Consider the following 27,418-nt stretch of genomic DNA (forward strand, 5'->3'; position numbering starts at 1 on the left):
TTTGTATGCTTAACTGCAACAAAACCAAAAAAGATAAGATATTTTAACCAAAGTCACAACAGGAGTGAGGACTTTGAATGTGCCCATTCAGAGTCCTCACTCCTGCTATGATTTCAGTTTCAAGTCTACTTTTTATTGCTCTGTTTTTTAAAGAAGTTGAAGTGGGGAAAGTAGTTGGGGTGACATCTAGTGTACAAATCTAAGACTAGTTCCTCTCTAAACCTATCAGAAAGGGTGGTCCTCACTCCCTATCTGGAGTTACCCGGACCTCACAAATATAGTCTTACAGGAATGTGTGTGCGTGCGTGCGTGTTGGGGGGGGGATATGTAACGTGAAATCATCACAGACATTTCGGCCGTGTACCCCGCATACTGTCTACGTGAGCTTCTGCTTGGTGTGTGCTACAAAGACATCCTTCCTTTCAAAGCTTCTTCCTTCAATCGGGAATGTTACTCGTCGTTGGTCGCTTAGAAAAATACAACTTTGAAAGACGAGGATGACACGTAGAGGAATAAAGTCCCTTTGTTTTGATATTGTGCATACTCTCACTCTCTCCCACATGCACACACACACACGCCCGCAGGCTTAAACACATTCACAGGCTTTGGGCCTCTCACACACATGCAAACCGGCTGTAAAGGCTCTCACATTATGTCAGAGGGGAATTTGGTCTGTGGAGCAAGTTGGTTGTACTTGGTTTGTCCAAGGAGGAGCATAATCCCCAAAAAAAGTTCCCAAACTTAAATAAAATGAACTGCGGGTTAGATGGTAACAACATCTAGTACATGAAGCTAACATTTACGTTAGCAGTAGGTAACAAAGGCATGCTGAAATGAAACATTAACATGTTCATTCGGAGATGGGGTTGGTTGTGGGGGGCAGACAAACACGAATCCTCCTTTTCATATATGTATGTATATATATGTATAAAATCAAAAACAATGATAGGTAAAGGGGCACATTTTTAAAAAGGTCGAAAAAGCCCCAGACATAGACAGTTGTACAAATATTTTACACAAAATGTTTCTCGTCTACACGCCGCCGTTAAAATCTTTGAGAGATGAACATAAGTTAATTAAACGCAAAAAGTGACATTTGTCAGCGGGAAGTTGGGGTGGGGGGTGGGTGTCTGTGAAGGCCAGACACTTGTTGAATAAAGTCACGTGGCAGGAGGACCGCCGAGGTGCCTGCACACAAATAACACCGACATGACCATCTGCTCAGTTCTACATAATCATTCAGTATTAGGGACACACTGAAAGGACAAAGAAAAAACAACAGAAAAGATTTGAGTAACCATAATTTTATGAAAATCAAGATGGATATTTTCAAAAAGAAAAAAAAACAAACACGCTGTCCAGTTAAGATTTAAGAAATGAGCTCTTCAAATGCCTCTAAAATCCTCCACAACAAATCAATCAAAAAAAGAAAAACAACTGAGTGATGATGTGCATGACATAATTCAACTGCCTACATTCGACTTCTCATCAATAATATAAGCAGAATTTTTTAGAGCAAGTGTTTGGCGTTTCAAACACTGCGGTAATTTCAACCTGTTGACGTCTCAGAATTTTGGCGTGTACAAGCAATTGGTGTATGTGTTGAACTGAATCTTGTCAGGTAATTCGAGAAGGGGGTAAAAAGAGTCGCAGACAAAATAAAACGGTCAAGGAGAACATTTCCTAAACAATAAAGATAAAACGTTTTACTCTAATTAGAATTTTTTGGGGGGCATGATTTTGTAAAAGGCAGTATTACACAAAAACATTCCCTAAAAAGGAATCCCTCACACCCCACAGAAAAAAAAAACTTTCAGTAGTCGAGGTGCATTTTACTTGAAGCGGCCATTCCAAGCACTCGGCATTTTTGACAGACTGTCTTTTTAGGGAAATATTGTCACGTTAATATTTTCAGTGTGGCCCTAATACTCCTTTGTAATAGAGAACATGAATCACACGGTCACCTTCAGAAAAGGCCACAGTCCTTCAGGTTGTTTTTGATGATAACGTCGGTGACGGCGTCGAACACAAACTGCACATTCTTGGTGTCGGTGGCGCAGGTGAAGTGGGTGTAGATCTCCTTGGTGTCCTTTCTCTTGTTCAAATCTTCAAACTGACACTGGATGTAGGCTGCCGCTTCCTCGTAGGTGTTCGAGCCTGCAGGCAGTGACAACATTTGATTTGGGTTTATTTTAGACTGCTGCTGGCTGAAAATCTACAGCACAAAAGGGAATTGTATATAATTACATACCACACAGGGGGTGCAAAGGCAGGCGAGATAAAAAAATCCCCATATAGTGATTAGGAGGTAGGCAAACGGGTGAATGATTCCGAACACGGCCTACAACTGCCACGTACCGTATTCTTTGGACCATTGGCTGCACCGTATTAGGCACAATATTCACGAGTGGGTATATTTTAAAATATTTTCATGCATACGGCTTATAGGGCACATTACTTTTGTGAAGCATTGTATGTTGACTCGTTTATTCTAATCTTACCGTATATTTCACTTGCTATGGTTCATTTACATTACAAAATGTCCTTTCATACTTATTTTTCCATACTTATCCGTCATGTCCTTGTGTATGATGATACTAATGCAGCGTGTTATACCGGAGACAAATTCATTGTGTGTTCTACATGCTTGGCCAATAAAGAGGATTCTGATGTTTTGTTTTTGAGCCCAAATCAGAGTACACATCACGCAGGACAAATTCATGGTCACAGGCAGACATGCCTGTTTGATATTGTCACCTGCATATTCTGGGTAGCAGATTGTGAGGGGGCTCTTTTTGATCTTCTCCTCAAACAGGTCTTTCTTGTTGAGGAAGAGAATGATGGAGGTGTCTGTGAACCACTTGTTGTTGCAAATGGAGTCGAACAGCTTCATGCTCTCATGCATTCGGTTCTGTGAAAAAGCAAAGAGACGTTAATACGGGGGATGAAAACAAACAAACGTTTCACAAAAGGGATGGATATCAGGCTTCCGTGGTTGAAATTTCATAATGCGACAAGAGAAGTTGTGCAAAAGGCATCGAAATACTGAAGTTGGACAAGTGTGTTAAAAATTCAGAAAAGGTTGAATGAAATTCACCTGTACAGGTTATACTGTAGTACATTTTAAGGTTCATTTTCTAATTCCACACAGAAGACCCATTGCTCGAAAGTGCGACCATTTTGCTCAAAAATGCTGAAGTTTATCAATGTTTGCTGGTAAAATTTCACCCGGTTGCACAGCATGACTGCATGTTTTAATAATATTACGGGTATATCTGCCGAGTGGAGGGGGGTTAAAAGATTAAAAGTACATTACAATAACACAATCAATCGTTAACAATATAAGAACCTTTCTTCGTCCCACATTGGTGAAATTTGAATCGCTTCAGCTGCAATAGCGGGGACAGGAAATACTGAAACAACATCAAAGAAGTACATTGCACAACTATCCGCGCACCAATCCATCAGCAATATTATTTATTATTTGAGTTCATATTTGAGATCTGATAATATAACTGAATACAATTGTTTACCTTACGATGGTTGAAAACAATCTGTAAAGGGGAACTAATCCATAGACACAGGTATTTGAACCAACTATAGGAAACTCAACTAAAAGTCAGTTGTGCCGTTTTCGTTTAAAATGTCAATTTTATTTCTTTCACTGCAGTGTTTAGCACAGGGAGTGTGAAATTTTAATTCCAAAGTGAGATTTGCATAATACCGGTTATGCTTGATCATTAATTATTTTATCAATTTGGGTTCACGAATGGAACCCATTCAGTCATAATGAGGTTTTAAAATTATGATTGAATTCCCTTGATTTTATATCGTGATTTACACCATGAAGTGGTGCAATTTATACAGTGACAAGAATGGATGGATGGATGGCTGGATGGACGGAGAGCCAAGCGCCACATTCTCACCATCTCCTCGTCCTCGGCCAGCACGAGGTCATAGTCGCTGAGAGCTACGCAGAAGATGATGGCAGTGACACCCTCAAAGCAGTGGATCCACTTCTTCCTCTCTGACCTCTGGCCACCAACATCGAACATTCTGTAAAAATCAGAGAAAAGACTTTAAAAATGTAAAAACAACTAAGAGATATGTTTACAGTGGTACCTCTACTTACGAAATTTTCAAGTTACGAAACGGCCCAAAAGGAAAATATTGCCTCTTGTTACGAAAGAAATTTCAAGATACGAAAAGTAAAAATACAGTATGGGCTGCTACTCGCAGCTCAGAGTTTCCTGAACGCAACATACGGTACTTACAGCTGCTCTGCCATTGGCTATTCCCGGGCATCATCCTGGCATCCCATTGGCTAAGAGGGACTTCCACCGTAAATGTCTATGTGTTAAGATTGATAGATATGTGTCTATGCAGCGTCTTCGTCATTCGCCCCTCCAGCCATGAGGTGTTTCGATAGTTTTGTGTAAATGTGAATCACTCAGAAAAATAGTTCACCAGTCGGGTGATCGATCTCTATGCTGATGTTTGCCTTGGACATTTTCGAAGGGTTGTTAAAAACCTACAAAATAACCGTCCTTGGATCCGTTCTTTACAAAATGCCAGGCAAAAACCACTTCTGAGAGAGAACATGAACTAATGAGGGCAAAAAACAATGAGGACGCAGGAAAAAGTTAAATAGACATCATTTGTATTGTTTTTTTACATTATGCACAACTCTCATTTATTGTGCAAAAACCTAATTGTAACATGTATTTGTTACATATTTTGATGCATTTTTATGCTTTAGGAAACTTTTATGTCTGATTTTTGTGGGATTTGGAACGAATTACGGCATTTACATGGAAAACGCGTCTCTAAATGCAAAATATTCTTCCAGAACCAATTAATTTCATAAGTCGAGGTACCACTGTATATATTATTGAAAATATCGCCATAGCTTAACTTAAAATTTGAATTTGTTCCATGACAAAGTTTGAAAATGAGTTTAGCTCATCCATTTTCACCAATGTACCACAATTGACACCATGATACTTTGTGAAGAAATAATTGAAGTTATTTTTTTACGTGAGCATATTGATATATAGATCTTGATACCAATTGAAGTCAAATGGCCAAATGCTGGTTCTGTGAAGATAAGCAACCTATGTCACTAAATAAATACAATGAGATGCAAATCCGGCGGATTCCTCTTCTGAATCATTTCGATAGGTATTCATGTTTATTTGTTTTCAGTATCTTCAATTGTAGTTATTCTCTATAAATCACATTTTGTCCTGTGCGAAATAGTGCTTAAGTTTTCCATATAATTGAGTCATACTTTTTGGAACAGTTTAATCACCAAAAAAAGTTGCACTGTATGCAATTCGTACACCTTGAAGTCATTTGAAATTGTGAAAAAAAAAATGCACGATATGTTTCTGATGTATTCAACAAAATGACATGACTCAACATAAAAAGAACTTGAAATGACAAACTGACTTGAAATGGAGATCCTTGAAGGTGAAGTGTGTCTCTACTATGCCGGTGGTCTTCACTCGGGTTCTCAGCACGTCTTGCTGGGTGGGCACATAAGCACCATGTGATATTCTGTCCAGGTCATTCAGATAGCTGTTTAGGAAAAGAAACAGGGACCGGGGAGGGAAAAAGGGAAGGGGAATGGGTTTAAGCCGGCCACACCCTCTCTGGAGCATTGCGATACGACTACTCACTATGCCGCGGAGTCGTTGAGTTGGTACTCTCGGGAGCGGCTGAAACACGCTTGCACTCCTCCGTCCTTCCACAGCCGCTGGATGACCCCAGCCAGCTCACCCGTCATGAAGCCCTCCTCAGCGGAGCCGGCCAACACGAACAGCTGCCGTGCGTCATCCTAAGAGGACAAACCTCTCATTTAACTCGCTAAAAAGCGGCCGAAAGCAAAGTGAATGTGACAGTGTTACATTTCATAAAAATACTAAAAGTATAAAGAGCGGAAAATCTGGCTGGCTGCGACAAGGTTGAGCCATGAGTCACGACTCTTTTGTACAGAAACAGACAAGTACATTAAGAGGAAAACAATGGATACAACAAATTAGCATACGGCTATTTCAATTCGATACACTGATGTTAAATTCAAGTCAAGTCAAGTCACAGTATTTATAGAGCACTTTCAAACAGCCATCGCTGCATACAAAGTGCTGTACATGGAGCGATTTAACATATACAATAAACAGTAAGACGAATCAGTAATAAGTAATAAGTAATAAGGCGGTAGAAAGCACCAAGCAGTAAAATCAAGAGCAAATCTAAGTCATGCTGAGTCAAACGCCAAGGAATACAAGTGAGTTTTGAGGAGGGCTTTAAAGATGGGCAGCGAGGAGGCTTGCCGAATGTTCAGTGGGAGGTCATTCCAGAGAGATGGACCAGCAACAGAAAAGGCTCGATCCCCTCTGAGCCTCAGTTTAGTTCTTGGTACGTCTAGCAAAGACTGGTCCACAGACCTGAGGCGCCGGGCAGGGGTGTAGGGGCGTATGAGCTCAGAGAGGTAAGGTGGCGCGAGATTATTCAGAGATTTGAAAACAAAGAGGAGGATCTTAAAAATAATTCTAAAATGAATGGGGAGCCAGTGAAGGGATGCCAAAGTAGGAGTTATATGCTCCCTCTTACGAGTACCAGTCAAGAGGCGAGCAGCGGCATTCTGTACCAGCTGAAGGCGCTTGATGGAGGACTGGCTGACTCCAAAGTACAGGGCGTTGCAGTAATCGAGCCGGGATGTGACAAAGGCATGAATTACTGTCTCAAAGTGTTCATGTGAGAGGAAAGGTTTTATTTTGGCCAGCTGTCTAAGGTGAAAGAAGCTGGATTTAACAACGGCACCAATTTGCCGATCGAGTTTGAAATCACTGTCCAGTTTAAGGCCCAAGTTTGAGACCGTTGATTTCTGATAAGGAGATAGGGGGCCCAAGTCTACAGGATGGAATGTACAAGGTCCACTGGGGCCAAACAATATCACCTCTGTCTTCTTTTCGTTGAACTTCAAGAAATTTTGTGCCATCCAGGTTTTGATTTCTTCCAGACAGGATAGGAGTGGCCTTAATGAGAAGGTGTCTTTCTTGCTCAGTGGGACATAGATCTGGCAGTCATCTGCATAGCAGTGGAAAGGAATACCATGTTTCCTTAAAATGGAACCCAATGGGAGCAGATACAGTGGAACATTTCAAACCATATGCCCCAAATGGCTGCAGTCAACAATTATTCTACTTATGAATGATGAACAGAGACTCACTTCTGATGGACAAACCCCATTCCAATGAAGTTGGGAAAGTAAATGTTAAAAAAAAAGAAAAAGAAAAAGAAAAAAAGAATACCATGATTTGGACATTCTTTTCAAACTCAATATTCAAGTGAATACACAACAAAGATAAGATATTCAAAGTGATGAACGTTCCTTTTTTTTGTTTTTTTGCAAAATAATTGTTGCAAATTTGTGGCAGGTCAAGAATAGACTATTTTTGACTTGATCGGTTACTCAAGATACTCACTGACACTTATATACTACCTCTTACATACTAACTAACTCTTGGGAGAGTTTGTTGTGCTCCTTTTGCCCCCACCTTGATGCAAAACTAATTCTAACCTAATACAAAGAATTGTTTGGGAGAAAAAAAACAGAATTTATTTTGTCACTTTTGTGTCATTATTGCCGTGACCTGAGAACACCTTGAAGTCATCTGACCTGAGTGTTTTAAGTGGTCTCACCAGTGGCTGAGCCACGGTCAAAGTGCTGCTTCTCCCCTGCCCTCTGAGGAATAAATCAATCAGAAGCATTCCTAGAAAATGAATTACTGGGAACTGGTTCACCGCTGCCATCCCTACTTGTATGACACTTGGGTTTAATTAAGACATTGCCCACAGCTTGTTAAGTTTTTACGTGGGTGACATCATTCCCAAACAAATCCCTCCACGTTATAACTTTTCCTAAGAGGAAGTTTGTTTTGGAAATTTGAACAAAGGAAAAGCCTCTTTGATTTCGTAAATGCATAATTATGTAAGAGTACCTAAAGGCGATGCTCCTCGTGGGGTAAAGGACAAGTACAGTACTAGAAAAGCGGCCAGAAAGTCAGTCATATAGTGTGCTTTCACGCTGTATCATGTGGTTCATCATTCGTTAATCCTGTTTTTTGAAGTGATCATTCTTGATGGGTTTTTAAGAGTACAGTGTTCCCTTACTTTTGCGGGTGATACGTACCAAGCCCCCCCCCCCCGCCCCAATATGTGAATTTCCATGAAAAAGAAGTTGATTTTTTGGAGGATATTTGGGGGGGAATTTATGCCTCTATTAAGCCATCACGAAGACCTCCACATGGTTCCCACCCTTCTAAACACTTGAAGGAATGTAACTTTTGAAAGGCAAAGTGTAGACTAAATATCAAGCTGCGAATTATCGGTGATGAGACGTCTAATTTTTTTGGTCTCGGTTATTCATCCATCCATCTATTTTCGAATTCACTTATTAAAAAATTACAGTCTCTCAAAACTGCACATTTTTTCCGATTGCAGGTAGGTCAGAAGGTATACATCGTGAAGAATAGGAGATCACTGCAACTATTACGTGGTGGTATTGTGTGACTTCAGCAAGCACTCACCGCTCTGGCTGAGTCGGCAAAGTCGATCTTGAGGCGTCCCATGGCTCTGATGATGGCAATGATGGACTGTATGGTGTTGCTGTAGACAACCGCCTTGTACTGCTTACACTCCTCCTCGGAGTAGCCTGCTTCGTGGATGATCCTGGTACACATGATGAGAAGTTTACCGCGTCTTACAGTGTTCCCCACTATATCGTAGTTTAGGGATGAAGGATGTCACCAATTTTTGACAGATATTGTGCTTTCTATTTCATTCATAACTTTTCGAATCAAGCAATATTTCCATATATGACAGAAAAGCACATCACACCACCCAAATTTTAAAGGCCATCAATAGTCATGCAAGAACATGAAAGAGGATGTGAGACTTTTTAAACAGGTTTTAAATAAAGATCAATGGTGGTGATCAATGACTTGCGCCTCATTATGCACTTTTGCTGCCAAGTGACAATTGTCTGTTATTGTCTTCCCCAAATATAGACATTCGATAGTTGCACATTGTACCAACTTTTGTTTTGTCAACAAGTAGCACTAAGGCTTTAATTAAATAGTAATTTTTAGACTACCGTATTTTCACGACTATAAGGCGCCATTAAAAGTCTTAAATTTTCTCCAAAATGGACAGTACGCCTTATGGTGCGGAGCGTCCTTTATATGCGCTGAGTTCCAAAATCTGACTGACTGCCGACACGCTGTTTATATAGAGAAAAGGCGGAAGTGACTGTGAAAGAAGTCGGCCAATCAGGGAAGGGTGGGCGTGTATACATACATATATGGAGAGGGAGAGAGAGAGAGAGAGAGAGAGAGAGAGAGAGCGAGAGAGGGAGAGAGAGGACAGACAAGCTAGTCCGCCAATGGTGAAGGGTGGGCGTGTAATTGGACGCCTCAAGCCAGTACCAACACTTGTATAGAGTGTGGCAATGTGCTTTGTTGCAAAACAACTCCGGTTTTGGTTTCTAAGAACCCCTGAAAATAAATTCGACAAAAAGACACGCACGCCTACGAAGCTCAGTTCAAACTTAAAGCCACCGGTTATGCTTTTGGCACGCGTGCCCATCTCACAGCAGCGGTGAAAAAAAAAGTCAAGCAAATGAACTCTGAGTTTGCCGTTATTCCCGGAGGCTTGACTAAAGAACTCCAACCGCTGGACATTGGCATCAACCGGGCGTTCAAAGTAAAGTTGCAAACGGCATGGGAACAATGGATGATCGGTGGCAAACACAACTTTACAAAGAGTGAGAGGCAGCGCTTGGCGAGTTACGCCACTATACGCAACAACGAGAGGGAACGCGGCGTTTTGGATGGATTACGGTACTTGCACAATTGTTCAATTCTTTCTACACACACACGCGCTGCCACCATGTTTCGCTCTGTTCTTTACTTTCAAATGTGGGAAAGCTTCACACGAGAGAAATGTTGACTTTGCTGTTGCTACTCCTTCTTTTCGCTCGGCAATGCGTAGCAACTCACACTAGCATGTGATGCATTCAATGACAACTGAGATGTGCAGTCCTCTGCTTCTGATACAGAGGATGAGGACTTTGATGGATTTCTGGGTGATGATTGATCGAAAAACGTGAGAACATTGTACGATGGCTAAATAAAATACACCCGAACTCAGTTCTGCTTTCGTTGCCTTTTTAAAAACGTGTTTTTATCTTATCTGTATGTCTTGGCATGCTACAGTATGCTTCAAGCTAACGTGTTAGAGTGCGCGCATGCATGCCGTATGTTTAAGCTGGCGTATGTTTCACCACTGTAAAACTGCGGCTATTCGTACGATGCGTCCTGTGTATGTGTAAAATACAGAAATGTCACGCATTAATGAGACTGCGGCCATTAGTACGATGCGTCGAATAGTCGTGAAAATACGGTACATTAACTGTAGCGGCAACTTAGTATCCTTTTGTCGCTACGTCAGCAGGGCATGTAGGTTTTTGACTCGTGCTTTTCTTCGACGGGCCTTTCCTTTCCGCGACGACGACAAGGAAAACATGAAGCCGCCATCGTTGATCAAAAAAAAAAAAGATTCACTTTATTTTCTTGAACACAAATTAAGGCTTTATCAAAATGAAAAAATAAAACTTCTACAATACACCTAAACGAAATACGAAATCAATTCACATGAAGTACGAAATAAGCAAACACAAAATACAGTCAAAAAAAGGTGTTGCTCCATGCCCTACTGTCTTCCTGATGATGCTTACATAAATCTAGCCTCTTAACAGACTAAAAACAGGACAACCAATGGAGCCCAGATACTTCGATATTCTTAATAAATTTGTTCTAAATAAAATATCAAATATAAACCAAACTGCTTGCATCTATTAAATTCTAATTATTCAAAAACCTACATCTATAATTTAACCAAATTTTCCTTATGGCTCCAACATTAACTATATAGTAACGAGTTAGATTACTTTTTACTCTCCAGTTACCGTCCAGTTCTGTTACCGTCAGGACCGATTGTGTGTGACTACGGTTCATTGTACAACACATGACATTTGTTGCCGAAGTAAAGATTCTGCTGATTTACACCTGCACTAAGTAATGTTTCATACCTAATCGTAAGTGAACAGTACCATTTTTAAAAACAGCATTCGCAGAGTTGTAGGATTACAGGGGAATCTTTACTTACTTCATCTGTTTAACAATTGTACTCTTCCCAGACTCGCCAGCACCTGAAAATGAGAAAAACGTGAAAGTTATATCAGTCACGTTATTTGAATCACAGACAAATGCATGCCGAGTTGACACTTCAGGTGCCAAAAAAAATCAAATGGAAATCGAATGTTTGGTAAAACTGTGTTTCTCTGGTAATACCCAGATAAAATGTTAGAGTGGAGGTAATGACCAATCATGGCTCAGTTCCAGAAAACAGATGAGCCGTGATATGTCATTACCCAAGCCCTGAGCAACTGTGAGGTCATTTTCAGCCAAAAGGAAGTGTCAAAATGGCCGCTCCCTGAGATGGCTAAAAAGGATGGATCGTATGAATTAAGTCACATTCCACAAACGCAATATGAATCAGAATGCAGTGCTTAGACTAGTGAAGGGTCATAGAACATGTAACGAATTGTTTTAGGTTGACTTCATCTTTAAAAATCTGTGATTCTCAGACCATCACAAAAGCATTCCCTATACTTATTAATGTTCACTATTTGCTGAAATGACAAATGACGACAGATATGATAGGAAAAAATTGACATGATATGAACAGCCATCAGAGAGCGAGTTGGTATCAGTGACTGGTATTGGTCGACATCGCGAGTATCGGATACATCTTTTTTTTAATACATTGAACTAATACGTAGTAACGGTACTCGCCCCCCTCTATTTCAGAGATATTTTCACATCTTTAAAATATGAACCCAGAAGGATACCATTTTCATTATCGGTCCAGCTCAATGAGAGACACTTACGTCATATCCACCAATGTGCAAATTGAGCTTGGCAAACTGCAGACTGTAAAGTGTTACAATCTGCAGTCGACATGCTAACAGAATCTTGTTAAAAATGCGATTCAATCCGCACTTGAGCCGTGTCTCGGCACAATTGGATTAATCAACTAGATCCTGTCTGCAATGAGATTACGCATGGGCGCAAGCATCCCCGGGGTTACAATTTAATGCAGGCTGGACTCACCAACAAAGCGACCAACACATGCAGTATACTGATAATCAGGCCGAGTTCGGGAATTTTTACTCCTTCCCATTAAAATGAGCAAAGGTCATATTGTCTGAGGTCCTTGAAAGAGCTTCCTAAGTTATTATCTTGTGGTTTTGGGTGCGTTCAAAAAAATATTTTTCCACAATCTGTTTGGAAAGCAGTTGTGGCATACAATGGTAAATGTTACACCTGTTCAATAGCTAAGATGGCAAAACCAAATTCAAATGAGCCACAGACTCCGTGAGTGTAAAGGGAAATGAAACGATAGCCAATCAGGAAGCGACCTGAAGTTCAAATAGAGGAGCAACAGGTTCTGTTGACCATTTGTTTAATGTGTCTTACAAGTCATTCACCACAATTAAAATGACATGAATAGCTTGCAACCGCAATGTAGTTACCAGACAAGCAAACATTTATCAAGGTGCTTCTACTACTACTAGTCTTTGTTGTCCTTTGCATTTTCTGTCTGTTTGGATTCCCTGTGGTACCAATGCTGCCGCACAGGTCAGTCTTGGTATGCTCGCAGGCATCTGGTTTGGGGGAAGAGACTCAGAATTGTCTGCGGGGATATCACTTGGCGAATGGTGTGCTTCGTTGGTCACCTCGAGTACACCACACACTATGAGGGCAGGAAGCACACATGAGCTTTTACTTGTCACATATTGAGTCTCTAAAATTTCAAAAACCTGTTAAGATGTTAAAAATCAATTCATGCATACAACCCTTTAGGTGTAACAGGCAGTGACCAAAACCCAACTTTTTAAGGTGCATCCCAGTATCTTCAATACTGAAGGCACAACATCCATTGGCCTCCGCAGCTCCCCATTAGATCCACCTGTGTTTGCAGCTGAGAAAACAGCAATTTAATTACCGGTACCTTCCCTCTGCTGGGACTCCATACTCCCCGGTGAGGAGACATGTTCACCAATTCGGCATCAAACACAATGAGCAGACGCACACCAAGCTCTGACACATCGCAAGGAATAGGAAATGCTCATGTTCAAATCCTCCCAAATTTAAAAGGGCTTTAAAATAGACATTTATAGTGGGGAAAAAAACTCAAGGGGGATGTGAAGTCCATAATTTTCTTTGCAATATGTTCTGTGCCCCACTAGCTTAACAGTATTCTGATTCATGTTGCGCTTGTCATATCAGAATAAAGCAGAAAAATCTACTGTTTTTTATCCATCTCAAGCAGATGACATTTTGTCCTGCACTGCCACTGCTGTCAAATGATATTGATGTCACGGTGTCCACAGAATGCCAACAGCACATGGCCATAACCAGAAAACAGTTGAGCCCTGACGATCGCAAGCTGATACCTTGGGCACTGTGATACTGAGCTGCTCTGAGTCACGCACTGCTCCCCTGTCATGTGGTGTTCCACAGGGCTCAATTCTGGGGCCTCTGCTGTTCTCGCTGTATCTGCTCCCATTGAGTTCCATCTTAAGGAAACATGGTATTCCCTTCCACTGCTATGCAGATGACTGCCAGATCTATGTCCCACTGAGCAAGAAAGACGCCTTCTCATTAAGGCCACTACTATCCTGTCTGGAAGAAATCAAAACCCAATGGCACAAAATTTCTTGAAATTCAACGAAAAGAAGACAGAGGTGATATTGTTTAGTCCCAGTGGCCCTTGTACATTCCATCCTGTAGACTTGGGCCCCGTCTCCTTATCTTAAGTCAACAGTCTCAAACTTTGGCCTTAAACTGGACAGTGATTTCAAACTCGATCGGCAAATTGGTGCCGTTGTTAAATCCAGCTTCTTTCACCTGAGACAGCTGGCCAAAATAAAACCTCTCCTCTCACATGAACACTTTGAGACAGTAATTCAGAACATGCAAACTCCACACAGGGAGGCCGGAGCTGGAATCGAACCTGCTACCACTGCACTGTGAAGCCGACGTGCTAACCACTGGACTACCGCGCCTGTATGAATATATTGTTTACTTATTCGCTCGCGTCTTGGAGTTCTTTTGAAAAGGTTAAATGTATTCTTATTGTATTGCAAAGCAAATTCTTGACTTGATTTTCACTTTAAGAACTCAAACTGCTGCTCTGCATGTGGCCATCACAGGTGACAAAAGCATGTCACACAAAAGACTTGAGTTAGTATCTAAGGAATATTTGTGCATGTTGTGCTTTTAAGATTTATTTTCAATCCTGCTTTTTCCAAGTCTGTCTTTCTAATTTCTATACCGCTTATCTTTTTGGAGGTTGCAGGAAGCTGGAGCCAAGCCGAGCTGACTATGGGCGAAAGGCGGACGATAGCCTGGACTCGCGCTAAACAATTAACTGCATTTGCAATATACCTTATTTTCACGACTATTCGACGCACCGTACCAATGGCCGCAGTCTCATTAATGGGTGACATTTCTGTATTTTACACATATACAGGACGCACCGTACGAATGGGCGCAGTTTTAAAGTGGTAAAACATACGCTTAAACATACGGCATGCATGCATGCTAACACGTTCGCTAACACGTTAGCTTGAAGCACACACTGAAGCTCGAAGCTAAAACTCGTTTTTAAAAAGGCAACGAAAGCAGAACTGAGTTCGGGTGTATTTTATTTACAAGGTACTCACGTTTTTTGTTCAAGCATCACTCAGAAAGCCATCAAAGTCGTCATCTTCTGTGTCCGAATTAAACAATTGTGCAAGTATCGGTAATCCATCCAAACCGCCGGGTTCCCCCTCGTTGTCAGAGTCACTCTCGTCATCATGTGGCTCCACGGAAATGATGCCGGCTTTGCCAAAAGCTCGAACAACTGTACTAGCAGCAACGTTCGTCCAAGCAGCTACAATCCATTCACAGATCTTGGCGTAACTAGCCCGGCGCTGCCTCCCACTCTTCGTGAAGCTGTGTTCGCCATCGATCATCCATTTTTCCCATGCCGCTCGCAACTTCACCTTGAACGCCCGGTTGATGCCGATGTCCAGCGGTTGGAGTTCTTTCGTCAAGCCTCCGGGAATGACGGCAAGCTCGGAGTTCATTTGCTTGACTTTGTCTTTCACCGCTGGTGTGAGATGGGCACGCATGGAGTCGCAAATCAAGAGTGACGGCGAGGCATGGAAAAAGCCATCCGGTCTCTTAACATACACCTCACTTAGCCACTCTCTCATTTTCTCCTCGTCCATCCAGCCCTTTTGGTTTGCTTTCACGATGACGCCGGCTGGAAACTTTTCTTTCGGCAGCGTCTTTCGCTTGAAAATCACCATAGGTGGCAGTTTCTGTCCGTTAGCATGACAAGCAAGAACGACAGTGAAAGCTGACTTCTCGTGCCCCGTTGTGCGTATCGCAACCGTGCTGGTCCCCTTCTTCTCCACAGTGTGGTTCACCGGGATGTCGAAAGTAAGCGGGACCTCGTCCATGTTGGTAATGTGGTTAGGCTGGATGCGTTTGTCGACAATCTTTTTACTGCAGTAGGTGCGGAAAACGGCCAGCTTTTCTTTGTAGTCCGCTGGAAGTTGCTGAGCCAGGGTCGTCTTCACTCTCATAGATAGATGGCGCCGTTTCATAAAGCGAAAGCACCAAGACGGACCTCCTTGAAAATGTTCAATTTTCAATTCTTCGGCTAACGTTTTCGCCCTTAGTCGAATGGTGACCGTGGAGACGCTTCTGCCGGCTGCTCTTTGATCAAGAATCCACCGCTCCAGTTGGTCTTCCAACTCTGGCCACCTCGCCTTATTTCCACGGAAACTGCGCTTGGTCTTTTTGACTTGGCGAAGCTCGTTCTCCTGCTTCCTCCATTTGCGAACCATGGATTCGTTGATATTAAATTCTCTGGCGGCTGCTCGATTCCCATGTTTCACTGCATAACCGATGGCTTGGAGTTTGAATTGCGCTTCGTAGGCGTGTCTCTTTGTGGAACTCATTTTCGGGGGTTCTTGAAAACCAAAACCGAAGTTGTTTTGCAATAATGCACATACTCACATTTTATACATGTGCTGGTACCTGCTAGAGGCGTGCCTTACACGCCCACCCTTCACTCATTGCCGGACCCACCCCCTGCGTGCCTGTCCTCCCTCACGTCCACCTCTCTTCATATATTTACATTTCTCTCTCTCCATAATTTACATATAAGTGCGCGGACGCACTTCACTGATTGGCCGACCGCTTCTCCGCATGCGTGCGTGTCGTCACTCACGTACACATTTTCACTCTCTCCAAATTTACATATAAGTGTGCGGACGCGCTTCACTGATTGGCCGACCTCTTCCCTGCACTTCACTGATTGGCCGACCTCACTTCCGCCGTTTCTCTATATAAACAGCGTGTCGGGTCTCAGCCAGATTTTGGAACTCGGCTCATATAAAAGACGCATCGCATTATAAGGCGTCCTGTCCATTTTGGAGAAAATGTTAGACTTTTAATAGCGCCTTATAGTCGTGAAAATACGGTAACTGAAATCTTGAGGCGAGTATCTGACATGCTTGATCTTTTCGCTTTGAGGGGTAAAACAACCAATGAAATCACACCGTGTGCGTGCTACAAGAGTGATTGATAACGATCAAAACGTATCCTCTGGCAAAATTATTTGAAAATGGCAGCGCCCTACAAAGTTGTCGTAGTCACATATGACACAAGTCAAGATGGCGCCCGAGTAGGCAGCAGTCGGCAAGTGCTCTCATGAGCATTTTTCAGCATTTTTTGGCCACAACATTCATCAAGGAGGAAACTCTGTGCTTGGTGGTTGCGCCTTCTCGGCAGCATGGGTATACCAACACTGTTTTTGCCTGGGAGGAATGTCGGCGCCATTTGACTGTCGTTGCTGGACAGTCCCGGGGCGCTTGTATCTTGCGCCCGTTATGGGCAGCATTTTTCACAGCCCCACTTCGTTCAGCGAAGAGATCGGTGCTGTTGAACGGTCTGCGGCTGGATGGATGTAAGGCTTGAGGAGCCGACGATGAGAAGAAAGGAGCGTTAGCGCGGAGCGCCGAGGCGGATGTGGAACTGGGAATCGCGGCTTGGAGTTGAAGTGGATTTACATGGGACAGGATATGTGAGCCAATCTCTTTTTCGTCAATGGACGCTACAGCTTCGTGTTTGCTTTCAAAAACGTAGCTTGTAGCAGACGTGTGCACATTTTCAGCATGACGTCTCTGATCCACTGGTGAAAGGAAACTTTGATCCTCTCCTCTTTCATCTATAACTGCTTCAGAGAACAAAGTGTATGCACAAAAGTGGTGAAGATTGCACGACGGTCTGTGTCCTATGCGTTGTGGTGTTATTTTGACTTCAAAATGGCGCAGCGTGAGTGGCTGCCTTTCCAGCAGCTCCTATATTTTGTTGTTCTTCTTCCTTTCATAACTTTGCTGCTGTGAATGTGGAATTTCTCCATTGCGAGAATAAAAAAGGGTTTCTTATCTGTATCTTATATGGAGAGTATAATTAGCCTATATGTGGCCAGATGTTGCCTTGTCCGATTTCATAAATAAAGTTGAAGACAGATGAAATGATATTTAAGCGATTAAGTGCCATCACTTGTAATTTCCTGCTGCTGCTGATCCTTTGAAGACGTTATGTCACATAAGAAGGTTTTTTTTTTCTTCATTTCAACGTGTGATTTTACCGACAGGAGATCGATCATTTCTATTTATGTATTCGTCATTAATTTATCGATCTAGATCACCTCAGAATTTTAAAGACGTCCCGCCCACATTTGCATATCGTTTCATGAAACATTAAACGTTGGATATGTTGAAGTGGTAAAGACACAGGTTTGTTTGCATTATTGTAATCTCTGTACTTAAATATGTGAGATTTTTTTTTAATGATTTACAGCACAGGGTTCGATTGGTTAGCACATCCGCCTCACAGTACAGAGGTCCGAAATTCGATTCTTGGCTCCGGCTTTCCTGTGTAGAGTTTGAATGTTCTCGCCCCGTCACTGCACGGGTTTTCTCAGACTCACATTTGAATCATGCAGTTCTCATAAACTGTTTGATATTGAACATATGGTTACAAAGAAGGTCTAAGAGACTTTTTTTTCCCATTTTCATCGTTTGCCCTGGAGAACATGGATTGAAAATAAAGTCTACCAACACCCTGCAATATATTTCTGACCTTTGAGATTTGGTAGCGGTAAGGTGCTGTGAGGCAGAAGTGAATTATGATCATTCCCTTCATGTTATGAGACATGACACGTGAGACCTCAGCAGAAAATAAACAGTTCTTCGGTTCCTAGTGATTTGCATTTTAGGCAATCCTCCCACTCAAAACTCTTGTTTCAAATACTTGTTGGGCATGGACTTTTGTGACTTGATTTGCTTGGAGACTACTTAAGAGATGCTTCAAAGCTGGATTAATACGTCATGGTTCAAGTCTGACATTTTGCTTTAAAGTGGCATACACGAGATTTTGCTTTAAAGTGGCATAAACGAGATATGTAACAAAATGAATGGAACCAAGATATCTTCAGATTGGAACTGGACCTCTTCAAATTGTGTATACAAACATGATGCATACTTGATATCCGGCAATGTGAGTGTGGTTTAAATGCACATATCAGCTACAATATATATATTTATATATACCGGTATATAAGATGTTGTCATCAAACTACATGGACTGATGGCGCCTACACATCTGCATTTACCAAAAGACACAGAACATTAAAAAAAAAAACATACACCCAATGTACAGCGGAAGCATAGAGTGGGACCCAGTTTGCTCATCACAAAATACCGTAATTCTCCCTTGTTAAACTTCCTTTTGATAGCTGGATAAAAGTGTCCCATTTCCTAATTTGTAGTACTGTATCTGTCATCTTGCCCTGGTTTTTGGGTCACGTAAGGAAAATCTATCCACATCTCAATTTGCCTCTTCTTTGATGACATTGTGCAGAATAGCTTGAAAGCTTGTTGAACATATCTGACTTACTTCGAACGCAACCATTGGCGACAAAGATGTTGCCCATCACATAGCAGAAGAGATGCACAAGTCAGTTCTGCTCAAACAAATAAATTGAGAATTAAATCAATAAAGGCGGATCTTTTACAGACTCTTCAAAACCCTCCACAAAACTCACTTGTATTCTTTGGCATTCGACTCGGCATGACTCAGATTTGTTCTTGGTTTGACCGTTCGGTGCTTTCTACCGTCTTTATTACCGATTTGTTTTACTGCTTATTGTATATGTTAAATTGCTCCATGTACAGCACTTTGTATGCAGCGATGGCTGTTTGAAAGTGCTCTATAAATACAGTTGAGTTGAGACAAGACTATACCAATCAGCTGAAAATGGGGTGATTAGCACAATTTTAGTTAAAACATACAATCTTTAATTCTCTTTTGTTGTATCACTTTTACAGTATACCTCAACCTGGAAGGAAAAATAAACAGCTTGAAGCGAGCACCCTTTACGTGTTATTTGGAGAACGATGAGAGTGTATCGTTTTGTTTCTTCAAAGACATGTTCAACAATATAGTCTTGCATTTCTTGACAACTAGTAAGTGAGAAAAGGCGCTAAGGAATAGCAAGAATGTTTGGGTAAGTTTCAAAGTGTTTAAAGCTTGTAGAACAGATAAAACTATTTCAAGGTCCCAGCGGAGACATTTTCCTCCTGGGAGACCAAGGTGTAACACTGCCGTGGCCTCCTCAGAGTACACCGTGGCCGGCCACGATTCTGCCAACAGCCTGAATTTCAACACAGCCAACCAAATGAAGAAACATAGTGGCCACTCGACAGCTATGGGACCTTTACAAAAGGTTTTGATGGTCTCTCCACATCCCAGAAATTCACTTATCACAGATGGGTGTGGAATCACGAGTGATGAACATCATTCCAATCTCCAAGCATGTACTCAGAACTGGGCACTTGAACATCCAGTGTAAATGCAAATCCAGACACTGGTTGCATCGTTCAATACATCCACACGCCCCATTGTTGTATCACAACCAGGCAAAACAACATATTAGCTGTCGCTTAGCCCACACACACACACACACACACACACACAAGCGTGGAGAATTGAGCAGCGCTTTGGACGGCACGCTCAATTAAAGAATTTGTCATATTCACAAGCCCCACTCCGCAAGCATGCAGTTGCAAGCATGCACTGGGACTCTGTTCGCCGTCCAAGATCGGCGTACGTTCACAGCACTGTCAGTCAGAGTGCACACCGGTTGCTATGCAACATCTTATACATACATCTGTTTCGGACTGAGACAGCAGGCGTTGGCCGCCAGCTTCCAGCAACAACACAGTGTGGGTGAAACAAAGTCAGTTTTATGTGGGACACTACATTATGTTCACCTGCACAATCACATAACATCCAATGTAAGAGCTGATCAAAAAACATATTGATATATCTTCCAAAAACAATATTCCGTTCTAAATGACACAAAAAATGATGATAGTGAAATTAATCCCAATTGAAAAATGAAGCATAAAATGAACAATCGTTGTGATGATAATTCAGCCACGCAGATGCCAATATCTTTAGTGGATGTCTCCATTAAACGATGAAGTCAAGGAGCATAGCGGCCATTGCCTCCAAGTGATATGTACATCCTCCTCCCGCCTTGTTACTCTTGCGATATGAGATAATAAAATAAGACGCTACATGTGGGACCATATGTACTTCCGGAAACACTGCCCCATGTGATGTTTTTTTTTGGTGGGTGGGGGGCATGTCACTTGACGTCGTGCTGTGTGTGCAGGTGTGTCACATCGCGGACGCGTTGCATTCACATTAGAAGTCACGTTTGCTTTTGTAATGTGAACGAGAACATAAAATGATCACCTTTAACAAAAACTCCAAATTGGGCATCATACCTTCAAGTGTGAGCATAGCCCAAGTATTGACCAGTGCTCAAAACTTGACCCGAATGCAAAAAAAAATAATAATAATAATAAAATAATAATTACATTTTATATCAAGATAAAAGATAGAAAACTTTACATTACCACATATAAGGGCATCATATTTTTCTGGAAGGCCTTCGCTTGGGCAACTTTAATCAATAGAGTGCATGTGAGCTCAATTTGCCATCACGTTTTTGTTCAAATTTCAAAGGCTCCCGACCAAACGCACAATTTAGAAGTTGACAGAAATGTGAGAATGTGAGAGAACAATTTTGCTTCATCAACACCCTAGATGTACCAAAATAAACAAACAAACAAACAAACAAAAAACACTAACCGCCTCATTTGGATTTAGGCATGACTAACACCAATTCAAATGTCACTTTGTTCCTGTACATGGGTTTGATACAAGTGCGTTATTTACACCACAATACCAGATGCACCAGTCTTTGTCAGTGCGGTGTGTGGTGTGCATGCTGAGCCAACCAACACGTTCATGCGAGACTGCAGCAAAGTTTTGAAGAAAAAAAAAAGATGGACTAAAATAAGACTTGATCATCATGGCTGGTCCTCATCAGGGGTGTGGGTCATGTGCAGCCTAATCCCTGCTGACGTTGCGGGTTACACCCTGGATTTGCCGCCAGTCAATCGCACAGCACATAACAAAAATAAGTATTCACACTCACGATTATTCACACCTGCGGAAATGTTACAGCAATGTACCAATGAAGCATGTTTTTGCGATTTGGGAGCAACATGGTTGCTAAATGGAGAAACTCCACGCAAGGACAGAGGGCACATGCCAAGAGTCGAATACCACACCCCAAAACTGAGTGGAAAATGTGTATAGCACGACCGCACGGTGCTGCCCCAACTCCTCATAATCGATTTAAAATGCATCCTAAACCTGTATACATTTTGCCCTGATTTTTCCACTGACAGCAGAGGTAAATTGACTCTCAAAATCTATGTCAACGATCAGCTGTCCGCTGGCACAAAAATAAAGTATGAACGGAAACATTTTACGGAAACGAGTAAATGTTGGTAACTGGCGGAAATTGACGGCCAAGAGTTCCTCGAATTGAGCAAAAGGCCATCCACCGCAAGTGTGATAACGGTTTATTTCGTGTGAGTCGGCCAACAGACAGGATGATAAGGTCATCTGATGAGAATAATGGAAACTGTGCCAAAGCTGTTCTACACCCGCTAGGTTAGGCGTGTGTGTTTTTTAAATCACAGTTCGCAAACTAATCCGGGCTAGTGACGCTGAGTCGGCTAGCGTTAAGAAGCTAATTGCTAAATTAGCTTAGCGATTTAATGCCAGTGTTGGGCGGCAGCGGCTGGCTAAAGTGGCGTTAATCCTCAACCGCAGATCCATTTCAAACATTAAATTACTCCGATTGAGTTAGCAAAGTGGTGGTGGGGAACAAGAGTCGAAGTTTTCGACCATCTTCACGACGATCCGCCGCGCCATCCAACATGAAACGACAAAATATTCCCACTTGTTGTTTCGTCAAACTTAAATGACATAAACTGCCGCTTTTTACGTTACGTCGTTAGTTAGATCGAGGCAGACGACACATATTAGATGGGCGTGTATGAACTACGCAAGGCTTGGGTGTTGGCTTGGGGATGGTCCCCTCTCGCCTCGACTCCCGGCCGACCGATCGGCCCATCCACCTTTCTCTCACCGAGCAGTAACAGCTTCACCTCCCGGGCAGCCTTCTCCCCGTCGTCCCGGAGGTTCCTGTCGATCATCTTGCTCCGCTCCTGCGCCGCCTTGTCGTCCGTGCTCAGAGTACATCCCATCTTTTGTGCCTTTGCCGCAGTCTGATCTCCCCCAAATGTAATCTTTTTTCGTAAAAATTGACGAAACACAACTTTTGACTGGGAGTGCTACACAACATGCAACGGCTACCACCGAGCTAGCATCCAAGTAATGGGATGGGGGCGGGAGAGAGGGTGGGTTTACAGTTTTGATTGAAGCACGCCCTTGCCCAACTCTCAACTTCGCAGTCACTGTAAACGTCGATGTTGTTGTATTTATAGACTTGACGATAAATACAACAGTTAGGACGGAATGTTTTATCCTTCTTAAATGAAATGTTAAGTCGAAGTCTGTCTCGTACTCTGGTGAAATAGTTCGCTTCCGGATCTGCTCGGGCGTCGATATGGTTAGCGCATGCGCAGAGAGGTTCGATTGACTTGTCAATAAAATAGGGACACTGCACAATCGAATCACAAATAATACTACATTAAAACCTTTTTTACATTCAGTACGATTAAATGTTGTGATTTCGTTGACACGGTCACAGATTGATTTATTAAACAATTGATTTATTAAACAATATTTATTGTGTAGTTTGCAGAGGTGGAAATACACAGAGTCATACTTAGAACTCATGATGTTACATGCCATCGGTGTGATGGTGGAATGTAAATATTACTCACATAACTTTTTTTTCATAGCTGTTTTTTATGACACTGGTCCTAATAAGGCTCATGGTTCAGGTGACTCTGGGCAAGGGGCCTTTGAATGGTCACCAGTCCATCACAGGCCGCATATGGTCAAACAATCATTCATTCTCACTCTCACCTACAGACAGTTTAGTCTGCAGTAAACCTAACCTGCGTGTTTTTCTAAAGTGTGAGTAAACTTGTGTACTAAGGGAAAACCCAAGAAAGCACAGGGAGAACTGGCACAGTTTGAACATTCTGTATATGTGAATGGATCGACTACCATGTGACTGACTGGCGACCCGTTCAGGGTATAATCCGCCTTTCACCCGAAGTCAGATGGAATAGGTTTAGGCACCCTCCTGTGACCCTGTTCAGGATAATCTGTGTTGAAAATGGATGAAAGGATAGGCAGGTGTCTAAATTATTTTTCTAGAGGTGAATCGACAGATTGTTCACAGTGTGTGTCTATATTGTAAGTATATGGACAATGTTGTTTACTTTTTTAAGTGAACGTACAGATTGATGAGTTACCATTGTGTTTATATTAACCCAAAGACAGTTGTGTTAATAATGTGATGCAGCTGAACCCACTGACAGAGTTCAAAATAATTATTTAATAATTTCTGGTATTAATAGGTTGGATATATTTGTTTAACAATGTAAACAATTATAATCATTTTATTCTTGTGGGTGTACAGTAGTTTTCAGGTGTATAACTGTCATGCATCATACTCAGAGGCGATATGTACAATTGATAAATACAGTATAGGCTCACTAAAACATGACAAAACTGCATGTTTGTTTCAGTTGGTGTGAGGTGTCTGATTAAATTTTATTTTAACTTGATTCATCAGACTCATATGTAAGTAACCACTTTCAAAACAATATTTTTTGGTTATATTAGTCACGGCCTCACTTTTGTGTTTTCCCAAGATCACCCTCGCAGTATTTCACTAGCGAGTAAACAACAACAGTTGGCACTCTTGACAATCACATCATAGTTTAAGCAAATTAGCCGGAACATTGGGTGAAAATTCTGGTGCTGGATTTGCATGGACGACCTGCTCATGAGCTGCAAATGTTCACGAGCATTTTTGCATGTGGTACTTAGACAGACAGACAGACAGGCAGGCAGGGGTGTTGCTAGCACATAGCGAGACAAAATCACAGAGCACGCCACACGACCCTCGTGAGAACAAAGCGGATCAGAAAATGGATGGATATATACATATACTGTATATATACAGTTGTTTTTTTTTTTTTTGCTTTGGGTGCAAATATAAGAGAGACATTGTAAGGGAAATGTTGATCATAAACCAGTTTGAATTGAAAAATAAGAGGTGTGAAAAGTTTTCACATTCTCTACGCAAGTAGAGGTACAGATTCTGTTAAAAAAAAGACTGTTAAATGTACTGATTCAACGCCATCATTTGAAGGGGAGTTTGCGGTTTTGAAAGAACTTATTTGCTGTGTTAGTCGTAAAAAATGTGTAATATGATCGGTGAAGAAATTAGAATTTAGAAGCCTTTTGACCCCCCCCCCCCCCCCCCCCCCATCCCGTGCTTTTAATTTGTTTTGCAAGAAACCTATGGTGTCAAACAATTACCATGAACTTGCGGGCACACTCATAGCTGGCAACAGGACATCACTACAGCCTTGTACTCAACTGTTTATTATACTTGGATTTAAAGTGCTTTTGCTGAACCAATTTTTAATAACCACATCTGCGGGGGACGGGGGGAACTGAGTATTTGGCTATTAAATAGAAAGGGGCCTCAAGCAGCTCAGAGGATTCAGAAGTGTCACGTAATAAGCAACATTTCTGCTCGAGAGGTCCATGTATCATTCATTCATTAATTTTCAGATCCGCTTTTATCCTTACAAGGGTCGCGGGAGTTGCTGAAACCTATCCCAGCATTCTTCGGGCAATAGGCGGGGGACACCGTGAGCCGGTTGCCAGCCAATCACAGGGCACACAGAGACAAACAACCATCCGCACTCACACTCACACCTAGGGACAATTTAGTGTGTTCAATCAGCCTGCCATGCATGTTTTTGGAACGTGGGAGGAAACCGGAGTACCCGGAGAAAATCCACGGGGAGGACATGCAAACTCCACACAGGAAGGCCGGAGCTGGGATCGAACCCACGACTTCTGCACTGTGAGGTTGACGCGCTAACCACTGGACTACCGGGCCACCCGTACATTTATCACCTCACCCCCCCCCCCCCCCAAAAAAAAACAAAAACAAAACCCAAACATTTAGTGGAACATCTCCATACAGATTAGTCTTCCTACCAGCATTATTTACAGTGCCTATGCTAGCTTGGTATTGGTTGCACTGCTTTTTGGTTGATTCCCGCTATGCGTCCTCTGTGTCTGTACAATATACAGTATCAGAACCACACACTTTAACAATCACATTCCATAATGAATGGCCACGTTTGAGAATTGGGTTTCTGCTTGTGATTGAGTGGCATAGCTTTGGTCATAGACTCAAGGGCGGATCAGTGAATTGTGGCTACATTTGAATGCTGAATCTTGCTGGCATACTTGCTTAACACAGCAAACTCCCTCCATACCTAAAAGTAAAAAAAGAAAAAAAAATACAAGCTGAAATATACTTTAGGACAAAAGCAAAAGGTAAAAATGAATGTTTGAACAAGACCTGTTTTGAAAACCTGTTACAATGAAAAAAAATGATATGCACTCAAAATGGTTTGCCTCTTTTATGACTTTTTTATGCATCTTGGTCTTATTGAGAAGAAGAATAAAGTCACATTCCTAGTTGCATGTTATGTTATTTCCAGTTAAATGTTATGAAAACATATTGCTGGAGCTTTGACAAGATTGTAAACTGACTAACAAAAAATGGCAAATTGGGTAATGATAAAAAATTGGGGGGGAGGGGGTGGCACCTTACCTGTCTTACAACTACGTGTTTTTTTAAAGTTAGAAGGTCAACTTTTAAACACCAGAAGCTCTTAGTTTCTAAACACATTCTCCATCAATCATTTTGGGAACCTACATCATCAAACAATTCTCTTAAATAAGCCCATGGATGGGGAATGTCTTACTGTCTGAATCTGTTGACATTGTTATTAATGCTCCCAGGTTCATGTTTCTCCATATCAAGTCAAGTCAAATTGATTTATATAGCCCCTTAATCACAAAGAAGGTCCCCAAAGGAACTTCACTTGCCCACTGTTGACAAATATTAACACCATCCCCTGATCTTAACCCCCAGGTGGGCAAGGAAGTACATTTTTTAAGTGGAATTTTGTTACTTTTTACCACTCTTTACAAAGAAACTCAAACATAAAGTCAGAGTTAATGGTGAAGGCCTTTTTTTCCCCCATGGGATGGAAAGATGTGCTGATGTTCACGAATGAGGACTCCACCCTGTGGTTACACGTTCTCTGTGACCACATCCAGCAATTCAAATGACTGTCAGATGACTGCAATGCAGGCTGGGAGCGCCGAGGGTAGAACACCTGAAATGAATGGAAAACAACTTAAGTCGGATGTCCAGCAAAGACAGCAGGAATGAGAAAAGTGCATTTCAATAGCACTGTTTTGTAAACGACACTTGAAGCGCATAGTAATTTGACAAATGTGCAAGCGTCAGGAAGAACATCACAAAAAGCAGTTCAATTCAGGCAAATGGTTAAGTGTTAATAAGAATTGTTCAGACTGGTGACAGCAAAACAAGACAAATAAATTGCAACCTATGAAGCCATACATTTTAACATATGATAGCACAATAGTGTTTGACCAAAAGTGGTCCGTAGTGTTTCACCTAAAATGCCCCAGTCATGTTCTTCGGAGCTATTTGTCGAAATGGGATGGAAAAGGATTGAGAAGCAATCAGACTA

At 41.9% G+C, this 27,418-nt stretch overlaps 1 protein-coding gene across 1 annotated transcript; it reads right to left on the minus strand.

The window, feature by feature from the left end:
- Window positions 1-316: 316 nt before the first annotated feature.
- Window positions 317-23,221, minus strand: LOC127598156 (guanine nucleotide-binding protein G(i) subunit alpha-1). Its single transcript, XM_052061783.1, has 9 exons — window positions 22,774-23,221; window positions 11,233-11,275; window positions 8,595-8,736; window positions 5,682-5,839; window positions 5,452-5,580; window positions 3,927-4,056; window positions 2,758-2,911; window positions 1,965-2,157; window positions 317-1,188 (listed from the first exon to the last, which is right to left on the minus strand). The coding sequence occupies exons 1-8, from the start codon at window positions 22,889-22,891 to the stop codon at window positions 1,967-1,969; spliced, it is 1,065 nt and encodes a 354-aa protein (XP_051917743.1). The 5' UTR covers window positions 22,892-23,221; the 3' UTR covers window positions 317-1,188; window positions 1,965-1,966.
- Between the last annotated feature and the right edge of the window lie 4,197 nt (window positions 23,222-27,418).

The sequence above is a fragment of the Hippocampus zosterae genome, chromosome 3 (assembly GCF_025434085.1).
Source record: "Hippocampus zosterae strain Florida chromosome 3, ASM2543408v3, whole genome shotgun sequence".
Classification (NCBI taxonomy): Eukaryota; Metazoa; Chordata; class Actinopteri; order Syngnathiformes; family Syngnathidae; genus Hippocampus; species Hippocampus zosterae.